At 35.6% G+C, this 21,142-nt stretch overlaps 1 protein-coding gene across 14 annotated transcripts in view; it reads right to left on the bottom strand.

Annotated features, from left to right (window-relative positions):
* Positions 1–21,142, bottom strand: part of MAPK10 (mitogen-activated protein kinase 10) — a 637,325-nt gene that overhangs the window by 135,364 nt on the left and 480,819 nt on the right. For all 14 annotated transcript variants that reach the window (XM_049709104.1, XM_049709107.1, XM_049709100.1 and 11 more), the window contains one exon: positions 10,730–10,899. In XM_049709104.1, the coding sequence (XP_049565061.1) occupies positions 10,730–10,899 (170 nt within the window). The remainder of the gene's footprint in view (positions 1–10,729; positions 10,900–21,142) is intronic.

The raw sequence follows: 21,142 nt of genomic DNA, 5'->3' as shown, positions 1-21,142 counted from the left end.
ATGAAGCATAAACTAATTTTATTTTTGCAATAAAAATACCTATTGATGCCCTTGAACAGGGGTCCCAGTACCAGTCCGAAGCCTGTTAGGAACTGGGCTGCACAGCAAGAGGTGAGCAGCCGGCGAGCGAGTGAAGTGTCATCTGCTGCTCCCCGACGCTGGCATTAATTCCGGAACCACGCCCTCTCCCTCGATGACCCCACCCTGACCCCGTCTGTGGAAAAACTGTCTTCCAGGAAACCGGTCCCTGGTGCCAAAAAGGTTGGAGACCGCTGCCCTAGAAGACAGGTCCTACAAGAAATAAGAATTAGTGTCACAAACTTTTTATCTTTGGGATTGAAGTAGAAACTGAAAAAATAGAATTGATTTACTAATTATTTCTGCTGATAAGGACATTAGCATTTATATCAATAACTGATTTATAGAGAAGACTCAGTCATCTATAAGTGAATAATTATCTATGGAATTTAAATGACTATTTTTCCCTTCTACCAACAAAAATGCTTCTGGGCTACAAACTCTTGCTATCAATTTTGACTACAATGATATAAATTGATTACAAATTTATGAAAGAAAGACAGAATTCAGAATACATGTCCATAATACACTGTAAAACCAAATATAGTTTTTAATATTATATACGACCAACCCCTTCAGCATCAGTTATTGCACTGATGAACACATACATACTTTATGGTTAACAAACAGAAGTATGGAATTTATAATTTTTTTCCCTGTAAACATACTGCTACTAAACCTTACCCATGGTTACTCAGAGCCACATTTTCTCTGTGAAGGATAAAAGGTGATACTTACAAGTCTTAATCACCAATCAAGCAATACAGTAAGTAAATATTTGGGGCTTGTGCTATGCAACAGGGCCAAGAATTAACAGTGAAATATGGAAGGAGAATACAGTGTCTTATTCTGTCCTACTACACTGGACCATTACAGCCTCAACTGCCCTACCAATACAAAAGGCAATATTTAAAGCTCAACGCTCCTTATATCAAGAAGGTTACAATTAAAAACATATACACACAGGGAACTATATTCAATATCCTGTAGTAAACCATAATTGAAAATTTTTTAATTAAAAAATAAGTTTGAAATAAAGGGTCTAAATTATAAAATTAATGGAAAATAACAAGGATACAAAATGTGCTGATATTCCAGATGTGGATCAGATGGTAATCATGGCCCCTGGTCAGAGGCTAAATGGAAACGTGTTAGTAAAGCTGCATCATTTAGCGTAATGGCTCGTTTGGAACTCTAAGAAGAGAAATGCACCACAGGATCATGGAAGTTTCAGAAACAAAATCATCATTCAGGACCCACTGATCAGGTCTCTTGTGTTATTTAGGAAGTCTGATCACCCTCTGGATGATTTCACCATCCCTCTTTGTACCATCAACCTCATTACCATAAAATTCTTCTATCCAAATTCTGTGCTTAAAGATGGTTAGCTGCGTGTGTGTAGCCATGTTGCAAATTTAAAAACTAATATTTAAAACTTGTATAAATATTATAAATATCCTAGGTTAACTGAAACTCAGATTGAAAGATAGGAATGAAAATGTTCAGATGCTTCTTTTCTTGACTCAATCATGGAGCATTAGTTAAGTCATTTTTTAAAACTCATATTCTCAACTACAATATGCAAACAATATGCACAGTCTGAAGATTAAGCAACTGTTACAATCAGCCATCTTCTTGGGTTACACATGTTGACCTTTTGCAATTTTCCATTGATATAAAAGAGTAACATTAAGTCTACCTTCCTTGAATCTACTAAAATTCATGACAATACCAGATTTATAAGGCAATTTCATATATCTAGTTTGTTTTATACTTTTTGAGTACTGCAAGATACTGATATCTCCATTTTTTTTTTTTTTTTTTTTTTTTTTTTTTTTGCGGTATGCGGGCCTCTCACTGCTGTGGCCTCTCCCCTTGCGGAGCACAGGCTCCGGATGCGCAGGCTCAGTGGCCATGGCTCACGGGCCCAGACGCTCTGCGGCATGTGGGATCTTCCCAGACGGGGTCACGAACCCGTGTCCCCTGCATCGGCAGGCGGACTCCCAACCACCGCACCACCAGGGAAGCCCCTGATATCTCCATTTTACAGATGAGTAAACCAAGGTTCTGAAAGACTGAATGTTAAATACTATCATTGATAAAGCACAATGGGAAATTCAATTATTCTAAGGTGTAAGTATATCTATAACTATAATGACTGAACACGATAATATAAGGTATCTTAAAATATCTGTAATTGAATCAATATTTAAATGTGTAAATATTTTACAGAATTCAGATAATTTACTTAATTAATTTCCCTCCCAATCTTAATCAGCAATAAATAGATATTGACTATCTTTCCATCATATACCCTAACATGGCCAAGGTTCAAACTCTTTTGTTTTGGTGTATATCTACAGATATCTCCTAACCTTTGCCAGTCATTTTGTAAATGTGTGCCATTATTTCAAGGGTGATTAAATCAGAGTCTAGATAGAATAGCTCCAATTCATCACCAAGATAAGAAAAGGGGCTAAAAGCATCAGTGAGTCAATAATGTCTTTTTCTTTTTAATGAAAATGAGCACATTAAAAAGGGGGGACTTTCCATAAACCATTTTTTAAAGCATATAGAAGCTATTATTATTTGAAGAAGATTCCACTTCTTCAAATGGTGATTGTTCTACTAATGTGTCTTGACTTGGCACTATTATCAGTAATTATTTTGAGCATTTGAACAAATTCAGAGATTTTGGGGGGTTGGCTCTTGATTCTGTTGGATTGTCGTGTTTAGTTTGGTTTTTGATGAGTGCTCTGGCTTACCCAGAGTATTTCTACTTACTAGTACTATGTGGAAATAGGAAGGCAAAGATTCAAACTATGTTCCACATTTTAAAAAACAAAAGCAAAACAAACCACAAAGAAAACCCCTTTCTTTCTACTCCTTCAGTCAACAACTTAGCCTTATCACATATCATTACCCTTAAGGAGACTCTACTCCAAGGGATAGGGTTACCATCTTCCCTCAAATCCCTTATGTTAGGTGGATACTAAGTCACATTTATCTTTTTCCATAACTTTAAATCCTATTTGGGAGTAAACAAGATTCAAACACATATGTATACATAGGTACAAAGATAATATAGCTGCAGTTTCAGATGCTGAGCCAAGGAGAGGCCCTCTAGATACAATGCTGTGACTAAGTTTCCTGGATCACAATGTTTCTTATAGAATGTTTTCTATCCCTGTCCTCCTTCAAGGTAGATCACACCCATATTAAATAGAAAAAAAAAAAAAGCCACAGGTACAGGAACTCAAGACTTCTCTTCAGTCTATCTAACACTTAACTCGACTGGGCTGATAGGACATTGCTAGGCAGGCTCACCATACTCACCAATATCCACTTATCAAAGGAGGGTGATGGAATAAGAATATGTGAACACCCAAGGTTCTGCTGAACATGACTGGCAATTTAAATCTTAGATTGTTTATCTGCATAGGAGCTTGTTGCTACAGACCGCTGGTTGAAGGACATTCACCAGAAATGATTTTTTAAATTTTTGTGAAAAACAAAATAATTTATATCCTATATACATAAAATACATGTGTGTAAAATATATAGCATATAAATTCAATTAAGATAAACTAATCCATTGGGTTAGTATGTATATAAATTATATATACATATGTAATATATTATAAATTATGTATTTGTTATACATTCATTCTGTATATACATATATGAATATATATATAATTTAAGATAGATTAATCCACTGCATTATTTCCAGGGCATCTTATGACTACAATTATTTCTACTTCTATATCATCCTGCTCTAACTGGAATTTTAGGAAAATTTAGTTAATATAGAGTATATAACATTTGTTTCTAAATATTTAATTTTCCAGGTACAGATTTTTTTACAATAAGCCACTATAAATCTATGCTTTTTCAGTATTTAGCTTACATCTTTGACATAAATATCTTGTAAAAGATCACCTTGCAAAATTGGATTGGGACTGCTTACAAGTTAATTACATGTAGATGACAAAGAGAACAAGCCCAAGAAAGAAAGAATATGGTTTTACGTCCCGTCGTTTAAAACTGTGCAATCAGCTCTTTTCAGTTAAGGGGGAGACCAAACTTTGCAAGTTTTCTCTGCTAAACTTGGTCGTTGAATTTTGCCGCCACTTTCACTGTCAGTTTAAATCATCTTTGGAGAAAGAATTGAGAAAACAGAAATGTTTCTTGGCTTGGCAAGCAGCAGCAGGACAGAAGTAAGAGAAGATAATGAACTCCCTGCTGTTGATTTCTTCCTACATTCTTTTTATTCTGGAGCTTGTAGTAGAAACAATGCTAATGAGATCCTCTTCTGATGATGAGAAAAATGCTCTGAAATGATTTGTTCATCTGGCTCCTGACTACTGTTGTTAAAAACACATTTTATGTAAGGCCAGAAACTATCAAACTCTTAGAGGAAAACATAGGCAGAACACTCTATGACATAAATCACAGCAAGATCTTTTTTGACCCACATCCTAGATAAATGGAAATAAAAACAAAAATAAACAAATGGGACCTAATGAAACTTCAAAGCTTTTGCACAGCAAAGGAAACCATAAACAAGATGAAAAGACAACCCTCACAATGGGAGAAAATATTTGCAAATGAAACAACTGATAAAGGATTAATCTCCAAAATTTATAAGCAGTTCATTTAGCTCAATAACAAAAAAAACAACCCAATCCAAAAATGGGCAGAAGACCTAAATAGACATTTCTCCAAAGATATACAGAGTGCCAACAAACACATGAATGAATGCTCAACATCATTAATCATTAGAGAAATGCAAATCAAAACTACAATGAGATATCATCTCACACTGGTCAGAATGGCCATCATCAAAAAATCTAGAAACAATAAATGCTGGAGAGGGTGTGGAGAAAAGGGAACACTCTTGCACTGCTGGTGGGAATGTGAATTGGTACAGCCACTATGGAGAACAGTAGGAGGTTCCTTAAAAAACTACAAATAGAACTACCATATGACCCAGCAATCCCACTACTGGGCATATACCCTGAGAAAACCATGATTCAAAAATAGTCATGTACCAAAATGTTCATTGCAGCTGTATTTACAATAGCCAGAAGATGGAAACAGCCTAAGTGTCCATCATCAGATGAATAGATAAAGAAGATGTGGCCCATATATACAATGGAATATTACTCAGCCATAAAAAGAAACGAAATTGAGTTATTTGTAGTGAGGTGGATGGACCTAGAGTCTGTCATACAGAGTGAAGTAAGTCAGAAAGAGAAAGACAAATACCGTATGCTAACACATATATATGGAATCTAAAAGAAAAACATGTCATGAAGAACCTTGGGGTAAGACAGGAATAAAGACACAGACCTACTAGAGAATGGACTTGAGGATATGGGGAGGGGGAAGGGTAAGCTGGGACAAAGTGAGAGAGTGGCATGGACATATATACACTACCAAACGTAAAATAGATAGCTAGTGGAAAGCAGCTGCACAGCTTAGGGAGATCAACTCGGTGCTTTGTGACCACCTAGAGGGGTGGGATAGTGAGGGTGGGAGGGAGGGAGACACAAGAGGGAAGAGATATGGGAACATATGTATATGTATAACTGATTCACTTTGTTATAAAGCAGAAACTAACACACCATTGTAAACCAATTATATTCCAATAAAGATGTAAAAAAAATTGTTTCTAAAGGCTGATAAAAGACTACATTATTGATGAAAGGCATTCTGCAACTCAAATAAGTTTTAATAAAATATAAACTTTTCTAAATGAAATAAAATACCAACGGGTTTGGTCAAATATTAAGTGTACCTGATTAAGGGTATTAGTTCAAAATGTTGAATACATTTCTGAAATTTCTCTCTTATGTATTCTTTAATAAAGTCTTAAAGTATAACAACAACAACAAAAAGAAAAACACAAACAAAAAAAAACACATTTTATAGATCACTTTACAATTCCCCACCTAGGAAACTATAGAGGACTTCTTTGTTCACTTGGAGAAGGAGAATAATCATTGTTTCTTTTTGTTTCAATGGATAATATTCATTTTTTCCTCCATGGTAGAAATAAATTTTTTACTTATTCCAAAAGATTTCATATTAGATTTTATTTAATGATTCTTACTGATATAGTTGGTCTATCATCCATGGCGAATGAAAAAATAGCATGATAATGGTGAATTCTTTTTGAAGATATTTTAGTATTGCCTATTTGTTTTCCTGATAAAAAGTAAGCAGTGAAGCCATCCAAAGAGAGGAAACAAAGTGTAAGAAACCAATAACAAGTTTAAGGTAACTGAAGCAGGAGAAATGAGAATCCATTTCAAACAAGTTAGGAGGATGGGGATTCTGTGACATAAGTACCAATATATCAACAATTATACCTGAAAACTAAAAATCCTTCTAATACACACACACAGAATTTTATAGTAATATATGCCAAAATAAAAGAATTGCTAATGAGCATCTCTTTTGGATTTGGTTCCTCCATGTCTTATTCCTGCTCTAAAGAAAATAAAGTAAAATAAATAAATCATCTGTTTCACATTGTCCGCCCTCCACCTCCTTCTGGGCCCCAGATACTGAGTTTCCATTTCTCCCAATTACTATACTCAGGATTGTGTGGGACGTTCAAAATATGCAAATCTGAGTTTTCACGAATAGAGGAAAGGTGTGGATTTTACAAGCATGCTGGGGGATGGATGCGTGTTCAGTGTGAGAGAAGTGGATGAACGCACCATTGACAAAAGGCAATAGGAAGGAAATTAAATATAAGGCAGGTTGATAGAGAGGACAAATTACTACAAAAATAGATCTTCAAGAAAAATAGTACATTACAAACCCAGGTTATGATAAGTAAACAAAGATAACTCAAAGTTAGGTTGAGGAAGAGACAACTATATTCATGTCCAGAGAGGAATGTGCTGGAATTGTGGCATCTGTGCCCATGGTAGAGTGGAAGACTGAAGATGAGGTAGAGAAACATGCCATCCCATTTCTGCCCCTTCAACTTCATCTTTGCTAGTTTTATTTCCCTCAGCTACTGACTAAAAGACTAATAATAATCCCAGGAAACTCCAAGACTAACATTTTGGAATTCAGTTGTCCTTTTACTGACAAATTTGCTGATAAATTTATTGTAAGCCTGGAGTAAAAATTTTGATCAAGGACATTTTATTTACTGGAGTTTATTTCAGTTACTATACCTAAGACCTTGTATGAGATATCCATCCTATACAAGGAGAAACAGAAGCTCAATATGCCCTATAAAACATACAAAATTATTAGTACTAGTAGATTTTCAAATCTTTCTGGGACAATCTGTTAACTTCTTAAGCAAAATGTTGCTTTGGGCCTATTTTTGAATCATTAAATAAAACTTCCTTTTATTAGTAGTTCTCATTTTCGTGGCAGTTTTATCTGAAAGAAAATGAAACAATTCCAATGAATATTTGAGCATCCAAACTGAGGATCTTAGAAAAACTTTCTCATGTTCTACAATTTTCCATTTAAAAAAGGTAGCTAGGAATCACTGTTTTCTCCATCTCCTATCTCTCCTCCTTCATAAGAATTTTTGGTTTTGTTTTATTTTCTATTTCTCTTTGAAAGTTCTTCATGAATGCAGTGACCTCTTATACAGGGTTCCCACTCTCCAAGTGGTATCCAAGCCATCCAGTAGAATGCAAAAGAAAATATAAACATATCTTGTAATCTAGAAAATAAATTAAACCTTACTAATAATTATTATTGATCTCTCCCAAACACACTTTATCCTCCTAGCATTGGTCACATGTAACCTAAGGTAAAAGATATGCATCTTGGAAGGAAAAAGGGAATTTCACAGTTTGGGGAGGGTTGACAGAGGCACCCTGAACTCCTTCCTTTGACAACACTATAGTTCAGTGTGCCAGCTTTTTGAAGAATAGCAATCATCTTAATAGTAGAATCTTTACTATACTATGTGTATTAGTATTAATGCCACAACAAATCACCACAAGCTTAGCTGCTCAAACAACATAAATTTATTATCTTGCAGTTCTTTAGGTCAGAAGTCTTACATGAATCTCACGGGGCTAAAGTCAAGATATCAGCAGGCTGAGTTCCTTTCTGGAGGTGCTAGAGGACAATATGTTTCCTTGTTCATTTGGATTTGCTGGCAAATTTCAATTCCTCATTGTTGTATGACTGTGGTCTCCATTTTCTTGCTAATTGGCAGCTGAGGGCCATTCCCAGCTTCTAGAAGCCACCCCATTCCTTGTCTCCTGACACGTTTCCTCTATCTTCAAAACCAGCAACAATAAGGCAAGTCCCTCTCACGTTTTGAATCTCTTATCCCTTCTCTCTCATTGCATCTCTCTGACCCATTCTTCTGTCTTTCTTTCCACTTTTAAAAACTCATATGATTAGATAGGTCCCACCTGGATATTCCAGGATAATTGCCCCATTTTAAGGCCTTTAATCTTAATCTTAAAGTTATATGTCAAAAGTTTTGTAACTTTTGATAACATATCAACATAACATATCAAGAATTCTGGAGATTATGGTCTGGGCATCTTTGAGGGACCATTATTCTGCCTACCACACCTTGAAATTATTTTGTGTCACAAAGAGGTTCACCTGCATCCTTGCACCATAATAAATAAAGAAATAAACATTGAAAATAAAAATTTACTTAGCTGTTTACCTACAAAATAAAAGGCTTGGCCCATTATTTTAAAATATTAAAATGTTCCATCTTCAAATTGCAAAAACAACTACTGATTGACATTAGGAGAGATTGAAATTTACTAGGTGAATTTCAATAAAAGCATTGGTATATTTGATAAATGAGGTTTAAGTGTTAGTAAATGATTTAGTAGTGCACCAACCAGGCACTTCTGCTATTTGCATTGACTAAGCACTGAGAGTGAACTTAAAATGAGTTGTCAATATGAAGTGAATCGTTAAAATTTATGTCCACACGAAATCTGCACACAAATGTTTAAAGCAGCTTTACTTACAATTGTCAAAACTCAGAAGCAACCAAGCTGTCCTAAGTAGATGAATGGATAAATAAACTAAGGTACACCCAGAAAATGGAATACTATTCAGCGAACTTTTAATCCATGAAAAGACATGAAGGGAACTTAAATGCATATTACTAAGTGAAAGAAGCCAATCTGAAAAGACTATATTCTGTTTGATTCCAACTATACAGCATTCTGAAAAAGGCAAACTATGGAAACAGTAAAAAGATCAATGGTTGCCAGGGGTTGGAGTAGGGAGAAGGATGAATAGGTGGAGTATATAGGATTTTTAGGGCAGTGGAAATACTCTGTATGATACCATAATAATGGATACATGTCACTTTACATTTGTCCAAACACACAGAATGTAAAACACCAAGAGTGAACCCTAATGTAAACTATGGGTTCTGTTGATTATGATGTGTGAGTGTAGGTTCATCAGTTGTAATAAATGTACCATTCTTGTGGGGGAAGTTGATACTGGGGGAGACTATGTATGTGGGTGGGCAGGGGATATATGGGAAATATCTGTACCTTCCTATCCATTTGCTGTGAACCTAAAACTGCTCTAAAATAGAGTCTTAAAAAAACAAAAAAAAAGTTTAAAAATGAAGTGAACCAGAGTTTAGAATCATCTTATGAAATATAAAATGAAGGTTTGAAAAATAATTATACCGTATTAGATTTCTTTCACCAAAAAAAAAAAAGAAAAATCAAATGAGTGGAAAAAGGGAGTTTTAAAACAAAATTTATTTTAAAATAATGTTTATTTCAACTTCATCTCATCTCTTAAAAGGAATGTTTTTGTTTTTAAATGGATATTATTAATTTAGCAGTAATTCACATAACAAATATATTGTTATAAGTAAATATCCTTTATAAATAAACATATGTGTATATTTATAGTTCATGCCCTAAATTTTTACTTATAGTTGTGAGCCACCAAACTGAAAATTATTATACTAATAAGTTCATACTAAATACATTTGGTTGCTAAACTGCAAGTTAAAACTACCTAAAAAAAAATCCTTATCAATCTATCATCACTTTTGCAAGAGTTTTATAACAGGTAAGTCAAATCCTGATTTGTCATCATTTCAATTTGCCACTCAAAATGTCATAAAAGAGTAGTTACTAAGGAGCCCAGGATCTTTCCATTTTGGAAATATTCAACAAACATTTTTTTTAAATGCCACTTTTTCTAATAGGCAACTGAATTTTAAACATTGAACTTTAAAAGTCACTGGAACATTTGAGATCTCATTTATACTTCTTCAGACTGTAGGGAATTTTACTTGCTGGTTATCTGAACACATATTCCCTCATTTCTTGCTGTGAAAACATCCAAATAAAATTTTTTAAATGCTTTAGCAACAGCTAGAAAACCTCTGGTTTTCTTGGTTTCTCTATGGTTGTTGCATAATGTATTTTTTTGTGACTAGAAAAACTAGTCACAAGCAAAGATGTACATATTGTTAGCCAATGGGTAGTAAATTACTAATAATGCTCATACATTTATTTTTCTTTGGTAGAATGGATTTTTCCTCCTCAAGTCATGCTATTTATTTGTGTTTGTGTGTTTGTGCTGTGTATGTAGTCAACACATACAGCACGTTCCTTCGAAAAATAGAAGTTAAATCCATCACACTTACCAAACTATTCCCTGAGCCCCAGAGCCAATAGGCTTTAGATTCTGGTAGCGCTTGAGAACTGTGAAGGTTGAGTCTCCCACTTCCACGCTGTAGAACTGGTTGTCAACTTTGCTTTTGCTCATGTTGTAATGTTTGGCAATATATGACACATCCACTTGTTTATCGAATCCCTGTGAAAAAGAACAACAAAAACTTGAGACAAGAGAAAAACCAGAATGACAATGAGATACAGAAAAGCCTGTTCTTTCAATGATTACTAATATTTTGTCATCTGTAATAATTATATAGACCTGCATTTAACACAGAAAAAAATATATGTATTAGTCCATGTAAGATAACCTGGAGTAAAATATCTTAGAAAAAATGCAAAGAAAAATTTGTTTTCAATATTAAAACTATTTATGATAAAATATTCTTAGATCTGCATCGTCTTTTCTGAAATGTTTCATTAAAACCATTAATTTATGCAGCAAACACCTACTGAACATATACTGGCCCCAGAGACTATGTTAGGTACTTCAGAGGTGATCCCTGATCATCTGTTATAACAGCCATATGAGGAAGAATGAAAGAATGTATCTACATCCTTTTCTCAGAAAGAACTGAGATATAAAATAATGCATAGTTTTAATTAGGCAAATTTGAATTAAATAGTGTTGATTTCACTTGCTCTCAATAATACCAAAAATGCTACTGCATTAAACATTGAAAAATTTTAGTCACTAACACTGTTCTAAACTGCCACATGACAGCTTTTTTATTTATTGCCAGCTTAGATTTTAAGTATCTCAATTGCTATATCTTTTGTTTGTCATTAAGAGAAGTTCTATTAATTATATTTAGCAATTGAAGAAATTGCTATTTTGAATCATGATTTATGAATATATATAATGTAAATATCCATTATCCATGATTATTATTTACCCATAAATGATCTTACATTGCTTTTTATGACATTAAATAGTTTGGTTTCTGTAGTGAGAAGGAACCTTACAGAATACTAGCTAGCCTTTTCCTTGTGGCACACACTGGCGGATGTTTACCCAATAGTCACTCGTCTCTTTCTTGCTGATTTTGTTCAGGTTTTGAGCACTCACATGCTCTGTGGGTTCCTTCCCAGTTCCAGCACTTGATAATTGAATACTCTAAACCAGTGGCTTTCTTTAGAGGTGACACTAACCCTTAGCAGGCATTTGGGAGATCTGTGGGCATGTTTTGGTGTGCCACAATAATAAAAGATGTGGCTTATCGACCAATGCTGGTTGTCCTGCAATGAGTGGGACATTCCCACACAATGAATAATTACATACTTACATCTTTTGAGTATGTCAAAGCTTTAATTAGTAAAAAACAAAACAAAACTGGCTTTAATGTTCTGAGCCCAGAATCTAAACTAAAGATCTTTGTATGGTTTTAATATATACTGACCTCCGAAAATCTAATTCTCACATAATCTGAAAGAAGATTTAAACCTCCTTAGGCTCTGGACCTGTAGTTGGTAATAAAGCCATTTCCTTAGACATTTTTGGCATTTCATTTCTAATTAAAAAATTGAAATAGGAGTACAAACTAATTTGCCCTGTATGCTCTTGGATGAGAGACAGACAGCATTAGTAATGAGGAGAATACAATGGGGACTTTGTGGACAAGGGTGGCAAAACCTACGAATCTAGTACAAGAACCTTAAGACCCCAGATGGGCTTGAGAGCAGAACAGTTGTGACAGGCACCAGCCTATGACTGGGAGACATATGCTAGCAACAATCCAGTACAAATGCACACAGACCTCAAAGAACAGAGTGGACTATAAATTAGGAATCTAGGTTGTTTGGATGGAGACTGAAAATTCAGGTAATTCACAAATAAAATCATGAGAGGTCTGAAATCCAGGAGGCAGTCTATGAAGTACAGAATAGGAAATTAAACAACACTATTAAGAATCAGGGCATTGTGAGCCCATTCATGGAGACTAAACAGGGTTTAGAATTTAGACAATGGGTGTGGACAATAGCAGAAACAAGAACATTATAACGATCCTTTATTTCAACTACAGTATCAGGAACTGTTCACTACACCATAGTCCATTTCTACGCTAGACTTTTTAATGTATCAGTAAACTAACCCTGCTAAAGTCATTTTTTTCCCCTTGGTAAGGAAAGGTAAAAAAGCAACTGGAGCTAGACTAACAAATGAATTTCATCTGTCAAGGTTAATTTGGTACAAAGTGCCCGACTTGCCATTTGTCATTTCTGACCCTTCACATCCTGTACTACTCTAGCTCCTGACCACCCACAAAACTCTTAGCACACACTAGTCTCATCAAACCTAAGTAATCTATTTCCCTTTCCCCACATATTCTCTTCATCTCTGAAACGTCGCTATTCCAACTGCATTGCATGTATGTAGTAATCATATGTAATAACCTTTATGTTCTAGACTTCTGGCACTGGAGATACAAAAAAAAGATAAGTTCCCCATCTAGATGGAGGCAGTAAAATAAGCAAATAGTTAAAATATGGAAAATATATTTTATAGCAGAATAAAGAAAAGATGCTAGGAACAAACAGGGAGTAGCAACTAATTGCCTGCATTCATTCATTATCATTAATTCATCCAACTACTATGTATAAAACAACCATGAATGCCAAGTCATGGTATAAAATTGGTAATGTTGGAAAGAGACTTGATTTGTGTTTTCTCTGGCTAACTATATGCCCAGTCCTCCCCTCTAACTGGTTCTCAGATGTGAGTGCGCATTTGAACTACCTGGGGAGCTTGATAAAATACAAATCACTGACATAAAACCTTGGAGATTTGGATTCAGGTCTTCAGCATAGGTCCTGAGGATTTGGAGATGACTAGGCAGTCCAGGTGATTCTGATTTGAGGATCTGAGGATCTGACTTTGAGAAAGGCAGCATTAGAAAATCATTCTCACAGTGTGCTCCCTGAAGCATCAGTATCAGCATCACCTGTAGACTTGTTAGAAATGAGGCTGCTCACTCCCACCCCACACCTATTAAATCAGGAACTCTGGGGCCCAACATTCTGTTTTAATAAGGCTTCTAAGTATTCTGATGCATATTGAGAATCACACACTGGAGTGGAAGGACTGCCTGAAGTCTGTGAAACAGATCACACAGCTCTGCCTGAGATATTTGGAAACTAAAACACTTATTATGAAGCAGAAATAATATTTCTGCTTCTGCATCAGGGAACATACACTTGGTGTCTTTACGTATTGCCAAATTCCATTGTTCATGGCAAACACAAACTGGAAACCAGAGTCCTAGTTAGGACAAGGATTACCCTACATCTCAGATTCAAGTATTTGAAAGACACCCGCTGCTCCAGACTCAAGAACTAACGAAGTCGTGGTACTCAGGACAAGTCACCAGCTGGCCAAGTGCTATAATGGAGTATATCATTTCATCACAGCAATTGTTCACATGCCTGAGAAGTACCCTGTAATTTTTCCCAGTGCATACCTTTTCATGTAATGGGGAAGTTATATACAGACTTGGTGGTAGTTTGGTAAAATGGTTAAAACAATCATAGAGCTTAGACTAAGAGCAAAATTTTAGCTACAAAAGTATTCCCAGTCAAAAAGAAACAAATAAAAGCTATTCAAATGAAATACCTAACGCCCTGACACATTTTCTAAAATAAAAGCTACTCAGTGATTTTTTTATCCATTTGGAAGCATATAATTTCTCACAATAAGATTAAAAATCATCATTGTAAAATCTGTGAATTCACACACACACACACACACACACACAATTTCCTTCCTCAATTTCCATGCAGTCTTATCATGACTATAAAGTTCAAATATAAACTTTTCTCTAAAAATAAGCCTATGGGGCTTCCCTGGTGGCGCAGTGGTTGAGAGTCCGCCTCCTGATGCAGGGGACATGGGTTCGTGCCCCGGTCCGGGAAGATCCCACATGCCGCGGAGCGGCTGGGCCCATGAGCCATGGCCGCTGAGTCTGCGCGTCCGGAGCCTGTGCTCCGCAACGGGAGAGGCCACAACAGTGAGAGGCCCGCGTATCGCAAAAAAAATTTTTAAATAAATAAATTTAATAAATAAATAAAAATAAGCCTATGAAAATATGTCATTAAGCACACTATGGAAAAATATTATCAACGCTGAAGAGATTTTTCACCCGTTATATGTTTTAGTATATTCCTATTCAGATCACAGAACTGATGATTTGAACCCAAGACAGGAAGAATCAGAAATTCGTACTGGGAAGGCGTGACTGGCCAATAGTTTAAGTCAGGGATTCTGAAGTTTTAATATGGATCAGAACTACCTGAGGAGCTTGTAAAACATAGATTTTTGAGTCCCACTGAAAAGTTTCTGATTCAGTGGGACTAAGATAAGGCCAAGAGTTTGTATTTCTAACAAGTTCCACACTTCGAGAACCACTATTTTAGAGAACAGTAAGAGATGTCACCATTCAAAAAAGGCTAGTTGGAGTGGCAAAAACTGGAGGAAATGCAGGTTAAACCAAGTAAACAAAGGATGTGGAAGTTAAAAATAATGCCATGATGACTTTCCTTGGTATCAGCACCTCTATAAGCAGGCCCAGCTGTCATTTTCCCGGGATGTGTTTTCCTATCTCACAATTACAATAGAGTGTCCAGTCAATTTTCTCTCAATTATCTCATGAAAATAAACATTCCATCATCTATTTATATTAAATTTATACTAAAACATTTGAGAAGAATGTATGAAACTCACAGGTATTCATAAATGCTTGTCAAAATGAAAAGTGTTTTTCCAGAGAAAAAATTAAGATGTTCATTAAATTAATTATAAATCAGAAATGTTATATTAAAAATGAAAAACATCACAGTGGTGACTTTTGGAGATCAATACGGCTCAAAATAACTACAGGTTTAGAATAGTCTATTCTACCATTGATTCAAATTAATTTTAAAAGTAACTTATTCCCCCACTGAATATTAATCTTATATTTAAATGACACAATGATTTATCTTATATTGACATAATAAAATTTTCTTTGAAAAAATTCAAAGCAAACTCATTTCCTCCCTGCCCCCTATCTGCCAAAAAAATTTTAAGCTAAATTCAAAGAAGACTTTATTGCTGCTGGCAGTTTGATAGGAAGAGAGGAAATTTGAATATAATCTGTTCTGTGAAAAGACAGCATATTACACAGACCTATAAGAAAGGGCTTGTGTCATGATTCCTATCATCAGTTCAGGTGCTAGCCCATAGCTATGGAGTTTGAAAAGAAAAATGTCCCACATTACTGATCTTATCCTGCAGGTGTCCAAAGCTTTGATTGCATTTTTCTCAGACTTAATAACCTGTATTTCACTCCTTCCCCATTTTCACTTGTGCATGACTGGCCTGTGTTACTGCTAGTCAGTTCCTGAACAGGAAACATTAAGGTTTAAGAATTTTTAGATGTTACACTTCCTTAGTTTCTCTTGAATAAAACTTTCAGTTTCAGCTGAAAAGAGCACCAAGCCTGGGTTAGTTCTGCACTTAAAACCTATGAAACCAAGTCATTTTATTCCTTCATTCATTTATTATTTATATTCTGTGTGGTTTCAAAAAGGATTTGTGCAGCTCACCATAAAAGATATAGAAACAATAAAACCATTAAATCCAGTTTTAAGAATAAATGTCAAATAAAGCAGGCTAAGAGATGACTGTTTTACCAGAAGACTTAAGTTTTGAACATCTACTGTCTTGAGCACAAAAGTTAGTGTCATGCTTCCAGTAAGCCAAAGGAAAAACATGACAACAAGACCACAGTGAGTGGCAAGTTTTGATTCATTAATTTCATAAAGTATACCATACAGTAGTTCATAGGAAAGGTAAAATTTCTCTAGCACTCAACCCCAGGAAAAAATATTCAGTAGTTCTTTACATAATAACCCTGGAATCAAACAACAGGCAGTAGATACAGTATTTTTTCATCAAAGACATAGAAATATGCTTCATATGATATCACCTCTCAATAAGACAAGGGGAGAAAGAAAGGTGAACCAGCATTAGTCACTTACCTAGTAAAGGTGAACTTTGTATTCTGTTAAATACTATATTTAATACTAACAGCAGATGAGGAAAGTGGCATACAGAGCTGTTAATTGGCTCAAAGTCTTGGAACTATTGATTAGTGCTATCAATTAATATGAATTAAAGTTTGTCCAACTCCAGAACATGTGTTCTTCTTTTACCAAACCATTCACTAGTTCAGCTAAAATAACTTAGAACAGTGATGTAGTTTTCTTATGATAAGGTGAGCTGTAGGAATAGAGCTTGAGAGAGATGAGTGAATAACACATCCTTCTCTTTCATTTATCAATTGTCTCAGACTGGAGTTTGAACATAACACTAAACAATTCAGGGCTGAAGTAGACAATCTTGTGTTGTTGATGGAAAGCTGGATTTTCAGAGCTGCCTAGAATTTGTTAAATGTTTATAGAGCACCTACTATATGCCAGGCACTATTGAAGATGCTATGGATGTAACATTGATCTAGCTCAACAGGATAGCTAAGATGAATTCGCTACAAAATGCATCTCCAGAAAATGAACTGGTTATTCTGTTGGATATTATTTTGTCATTTGGATACTGAAAAGTATCTGCCAAAAGTGGTGATTCTGCTTTTGACACAAATGATATTGAGCTCTTCAGTCTTACAGTTATGGCCAGCATGTTGAGTTGCTCTTGCCCCTCCAAGATTGTTATATAAAATCAGCAGAAACAATGCCTGCTACTCTGTTTGTTATGGCAGAAAGGCATGCGTTCAATCCATTTAAAATCCGAATCAAATTATCTACATATTAGTTTTAAAGAGGGATATCTGAGATAATCCTTAACGACATTAAGGATTAGATTTTGTTTTGTCCTGAGTATATTTTCCCCATTCAACTTCTTGAAGTGTTACTCTTCAAGGAGGATTACAGTGTGGAATCTAAATCACTTTTATGTTGGTTGGCCCAGAGATGGTTACTCTGTGGAATCAATGGCTTATTATAAATCAGTAATGCAGTAAAAACTCTAAGACTTACATTATGTTTAATCACAATTTTCAATTATGTGAAAAAGCACATAAGAGTAATCAATAGTAGAGCAGGCAGGCATGGCTTCTGCCTGCCTGTTCTTTTTATATAAAGGAAGACAGCTAGTACTGTTTGAATACCTACTAAGCACCAAGCTAGTATTAGGACCAGATGCTGTGCTGGGTGTCTAATAAATCATTTCATGTAAGACTTAGTATTCTCATTTTGCACTTGAGAAATCCTAGAGTGAGGATTTCAGCAAAGGGTAAAAATTCAGCTTTTATCTAAGAATCCTTACTGTGAGGCCTTGGGCAAGCTTTTTACAATCTTAGCCCTAGTGTCCTTATTTATGGAATGAGGGCAGTACATGCATATCTTGGAGAAATTGTGAGTTTTGTTCCAGATCACCACAATAAAGTGAGTCACACAAATTTTTTCATTTCCCAGTGCAAATAAAAGTTAGGCTTACACTATACTGTAGTCTGTTAAGTATAAAAAAAATACATACCTTAACTTTAAAATATTTTATTGTTGAAAAATGCTAACCATAATGACCCTTCAGCGAGTCATAATCTTTTAGTTGGTGGAAGCTCTTGCCTCAATGTTGATGCTGCTGACTGATAGGGTGGTGGTTGCTGAACGTTGGTGAGGCTGTGGAAACTTCTCAAACTAAGATAACAGTAAAGTTTGCCACATCGATTGACTTCCTTTTACGAATGATTTTTCTGTAGCATGCAAAGCAGTTTGATGGCATTTTACCCACAGTAAAACTTCTTTCAAAGTTGGAGTCAATCCTCTCAAATCTTGCTGCTGCTTTATCAACTAAGTTTATGTTATATTCTAAATCCTTTGTTGCCATTTCAACAATCTTCACAGCATAATCACCAGGAATAGTTTCCTTCTCAAGAAACTACTTACTTTGTTCATCTATAAGAAGCAGCTCCTCATCTGTTAAAGTTTTATCATGAGAGTGCAGCAATTCAATCACATCTTCAAGCTCCACTTCTAATTCTAGTTCTCTTGCTGTTTCCACCATATCTGCAGTTACTTCCTCAACTGAAGTCTTGAACCCTTCAAAGTTATCCATGAGGGTTAAAATCAACTTCTTCCAAACTCCTGTTAAATTGATATTTTGACCTCTTCCCTTGAATCACAAATTTTCTTAATGACATCTAGAATGGTGAATCCTTTCCAGAAGGTTTTCAATCTACTTTGCCCAGATCCATCAGAGGAATCACTGTCTATGGCAGCTATGTCCTTACAAAATGTCTTAAATAATAAGACTTGAAACTGGATATTATTTCTTGATCCATGGACTACAGAATGGATGTTGTGTTAGCAGGCACAAAAACAACATTAATTTCATCTCCATCAGAGCTCTTGGGTGACTGGGTGCACTGTCAATGAGCAGTAATATTTCAAAAGGAATCTTTTTTCTGAACAGTAGGTCTCAACAGTGGGATTAAATTATTCAGTAAACCATAGTGTAAACAGATGTGCTGTCATCTAGGCCTTGTTCCATTTTAGAGCACAAGTAGTGTAGATTTAGCATCATTCTTAAGGGCCCTAGAACTTTTGCAGTGGCAAATGAGCATTGGCTTCAACTTAAAGTTACCAGGTATATTAACCCCTAACAAGAGAGTCAGCCTGTCCTTTGAAGATTTGAAGTCAGGCGTTGACTTCTCCTCTATAGCTATGAAAGTCCTAAATGACATCCTCTTCTAATAGACGGCTGTTTCGTCTATGTTGACAATCTGTTGTTCAGTATCACCACCTTCATTAATTATCTTAGCTAGATCTTCTGGATAACTTGCTGCAGCTTCTACATCAGCACTTGCTGCTTCATCTTGCACTTTAATGTTAAGAAGATAGCTTCTTTTCGTAAACCTCATGAACCAACCTCTGCTAGCTTCAAACTTTTCTCCTGTAGCTTCCTCATTTCTCTCAGCCTTCATAGAATTGAAGGGAGTTAGGGCCTTTCTCTGGATTGGGTTTTGGCTTAAGGGAATGTTGTAACTGGTTTGATCTTCTATCTAGACCACTAAAACTTTCTCCATATCAGCAATAAGGATGTTTCATTTTCTTATCATTTGTGTGTTCACTGGAGTAGTGATTTTAATTTCCTTCAAGAACTTTTCCTTTGTATTCAAAACTTGGCTAACTATTTGGCACAAGAGGCTTAGCTTTTGGCCTATATCAGCTTCCAATGCCTTCCTCACTAAGCTTAATCATTTCTAGCTTTCAATTCAAAGTGAGAGACATACAACACTTCCTTTCACTTGAATACTTAGAAGGCATTGTAAGATTATTAATTGGTCTAATTTCAATATTTTTGTGTCTCAGGGAATAGGGAGGCACAAGGAGAGGGAGAGAGACAGGGGAACAGCCTGTTGGTGGAGCAGTCAGAACACACAACATTTATCAATTAAGGTCCTCATTTTAAATGGGCCCAGTTCATTGCGCCCCCCAAAATAATTATAATAGTAATATCAAATATCACCAATCACAGAATATAATAAAAAATATAATAATAATTTAGAAGTTTGAAATACTGTGGGAATTACCAAAATGTGACACAGAGACACAAAGTGAGTAAATGCTGTTAGAAAAATGGCACTAATACAGTTGCCCAATGCAGGGTGGCCACAAAACTTCAATTTGTAAAAATAATAGTACCTGTGAAGTACTATAAAGTGAAGCAGAATGCAACAAGGTATGCCTGTAATCTACTTCTTTTGATTAGTGGGAAAGTTAAACGTGCTAATCTATGTAAAGCTCTTAGCATGGTATAAGCTTACAGGAAACTCCCAACAAAGTTGTTTGTTGTTGGGCTTCCCTGGTGGCACAGTGGTTAAGAATCTGCCTAGCAGTGCAGGGGACATGGGTTCAAGCACTGATCCGGGAAGATCCCACATGCCGTGGAGCAACTAAGCCCGTGTGCCACAACTACTGAGCCTGCACTCTACAGCCCATGAGCCACAACTACTGAAGCCCGTGTGCCTAGATCCCGTGATCCCCAACAAGAGAAGCCACAGCAATGAGAAGCCCACCCACCACAACAAAGAGTAGCCCCCGTTCACCTCAACTAGAGAAAGCCCATGCACAACAATGAAGACCCAATGCAGCCAAAAATAAATAAATAAAATTAATTTATTTTTTAAAAAAGTTGTTTGTTGTTATTATTATTACTATTACTACTACTATAGTTATCATTATTATTGAGAAGTTAGATAACATTTAAAGATATAGCTAATTAGTAGTTTTAGAATGTTTTTAGCCAGAAGTTGTCCTGGGCCATAGTGCCATCCCAAAACACTATGATACTGCTATAAAATCAATGTATAACCAACAGGGTTCAGAATGGTCAG

Source organism: Orcinus orca, chromosome 4 (genome assembly GCF_937001465.1).
Source record: "Orcinus orca chromosome 4, mOrcOrc1.1, whole genome shotgun sequence".
Taxonomy (NCBI): Eukaryota; Metazoa; Chordata; class Mammalia; order Artiodactyla; family Delphinidae; genus Orcinus; species Orcinus orca.
The sequence above is the reverse complement of the archived record's forward strand: the minus strand, read 5'-3'. Positions and strand labels throughout refer to the sequence as shown.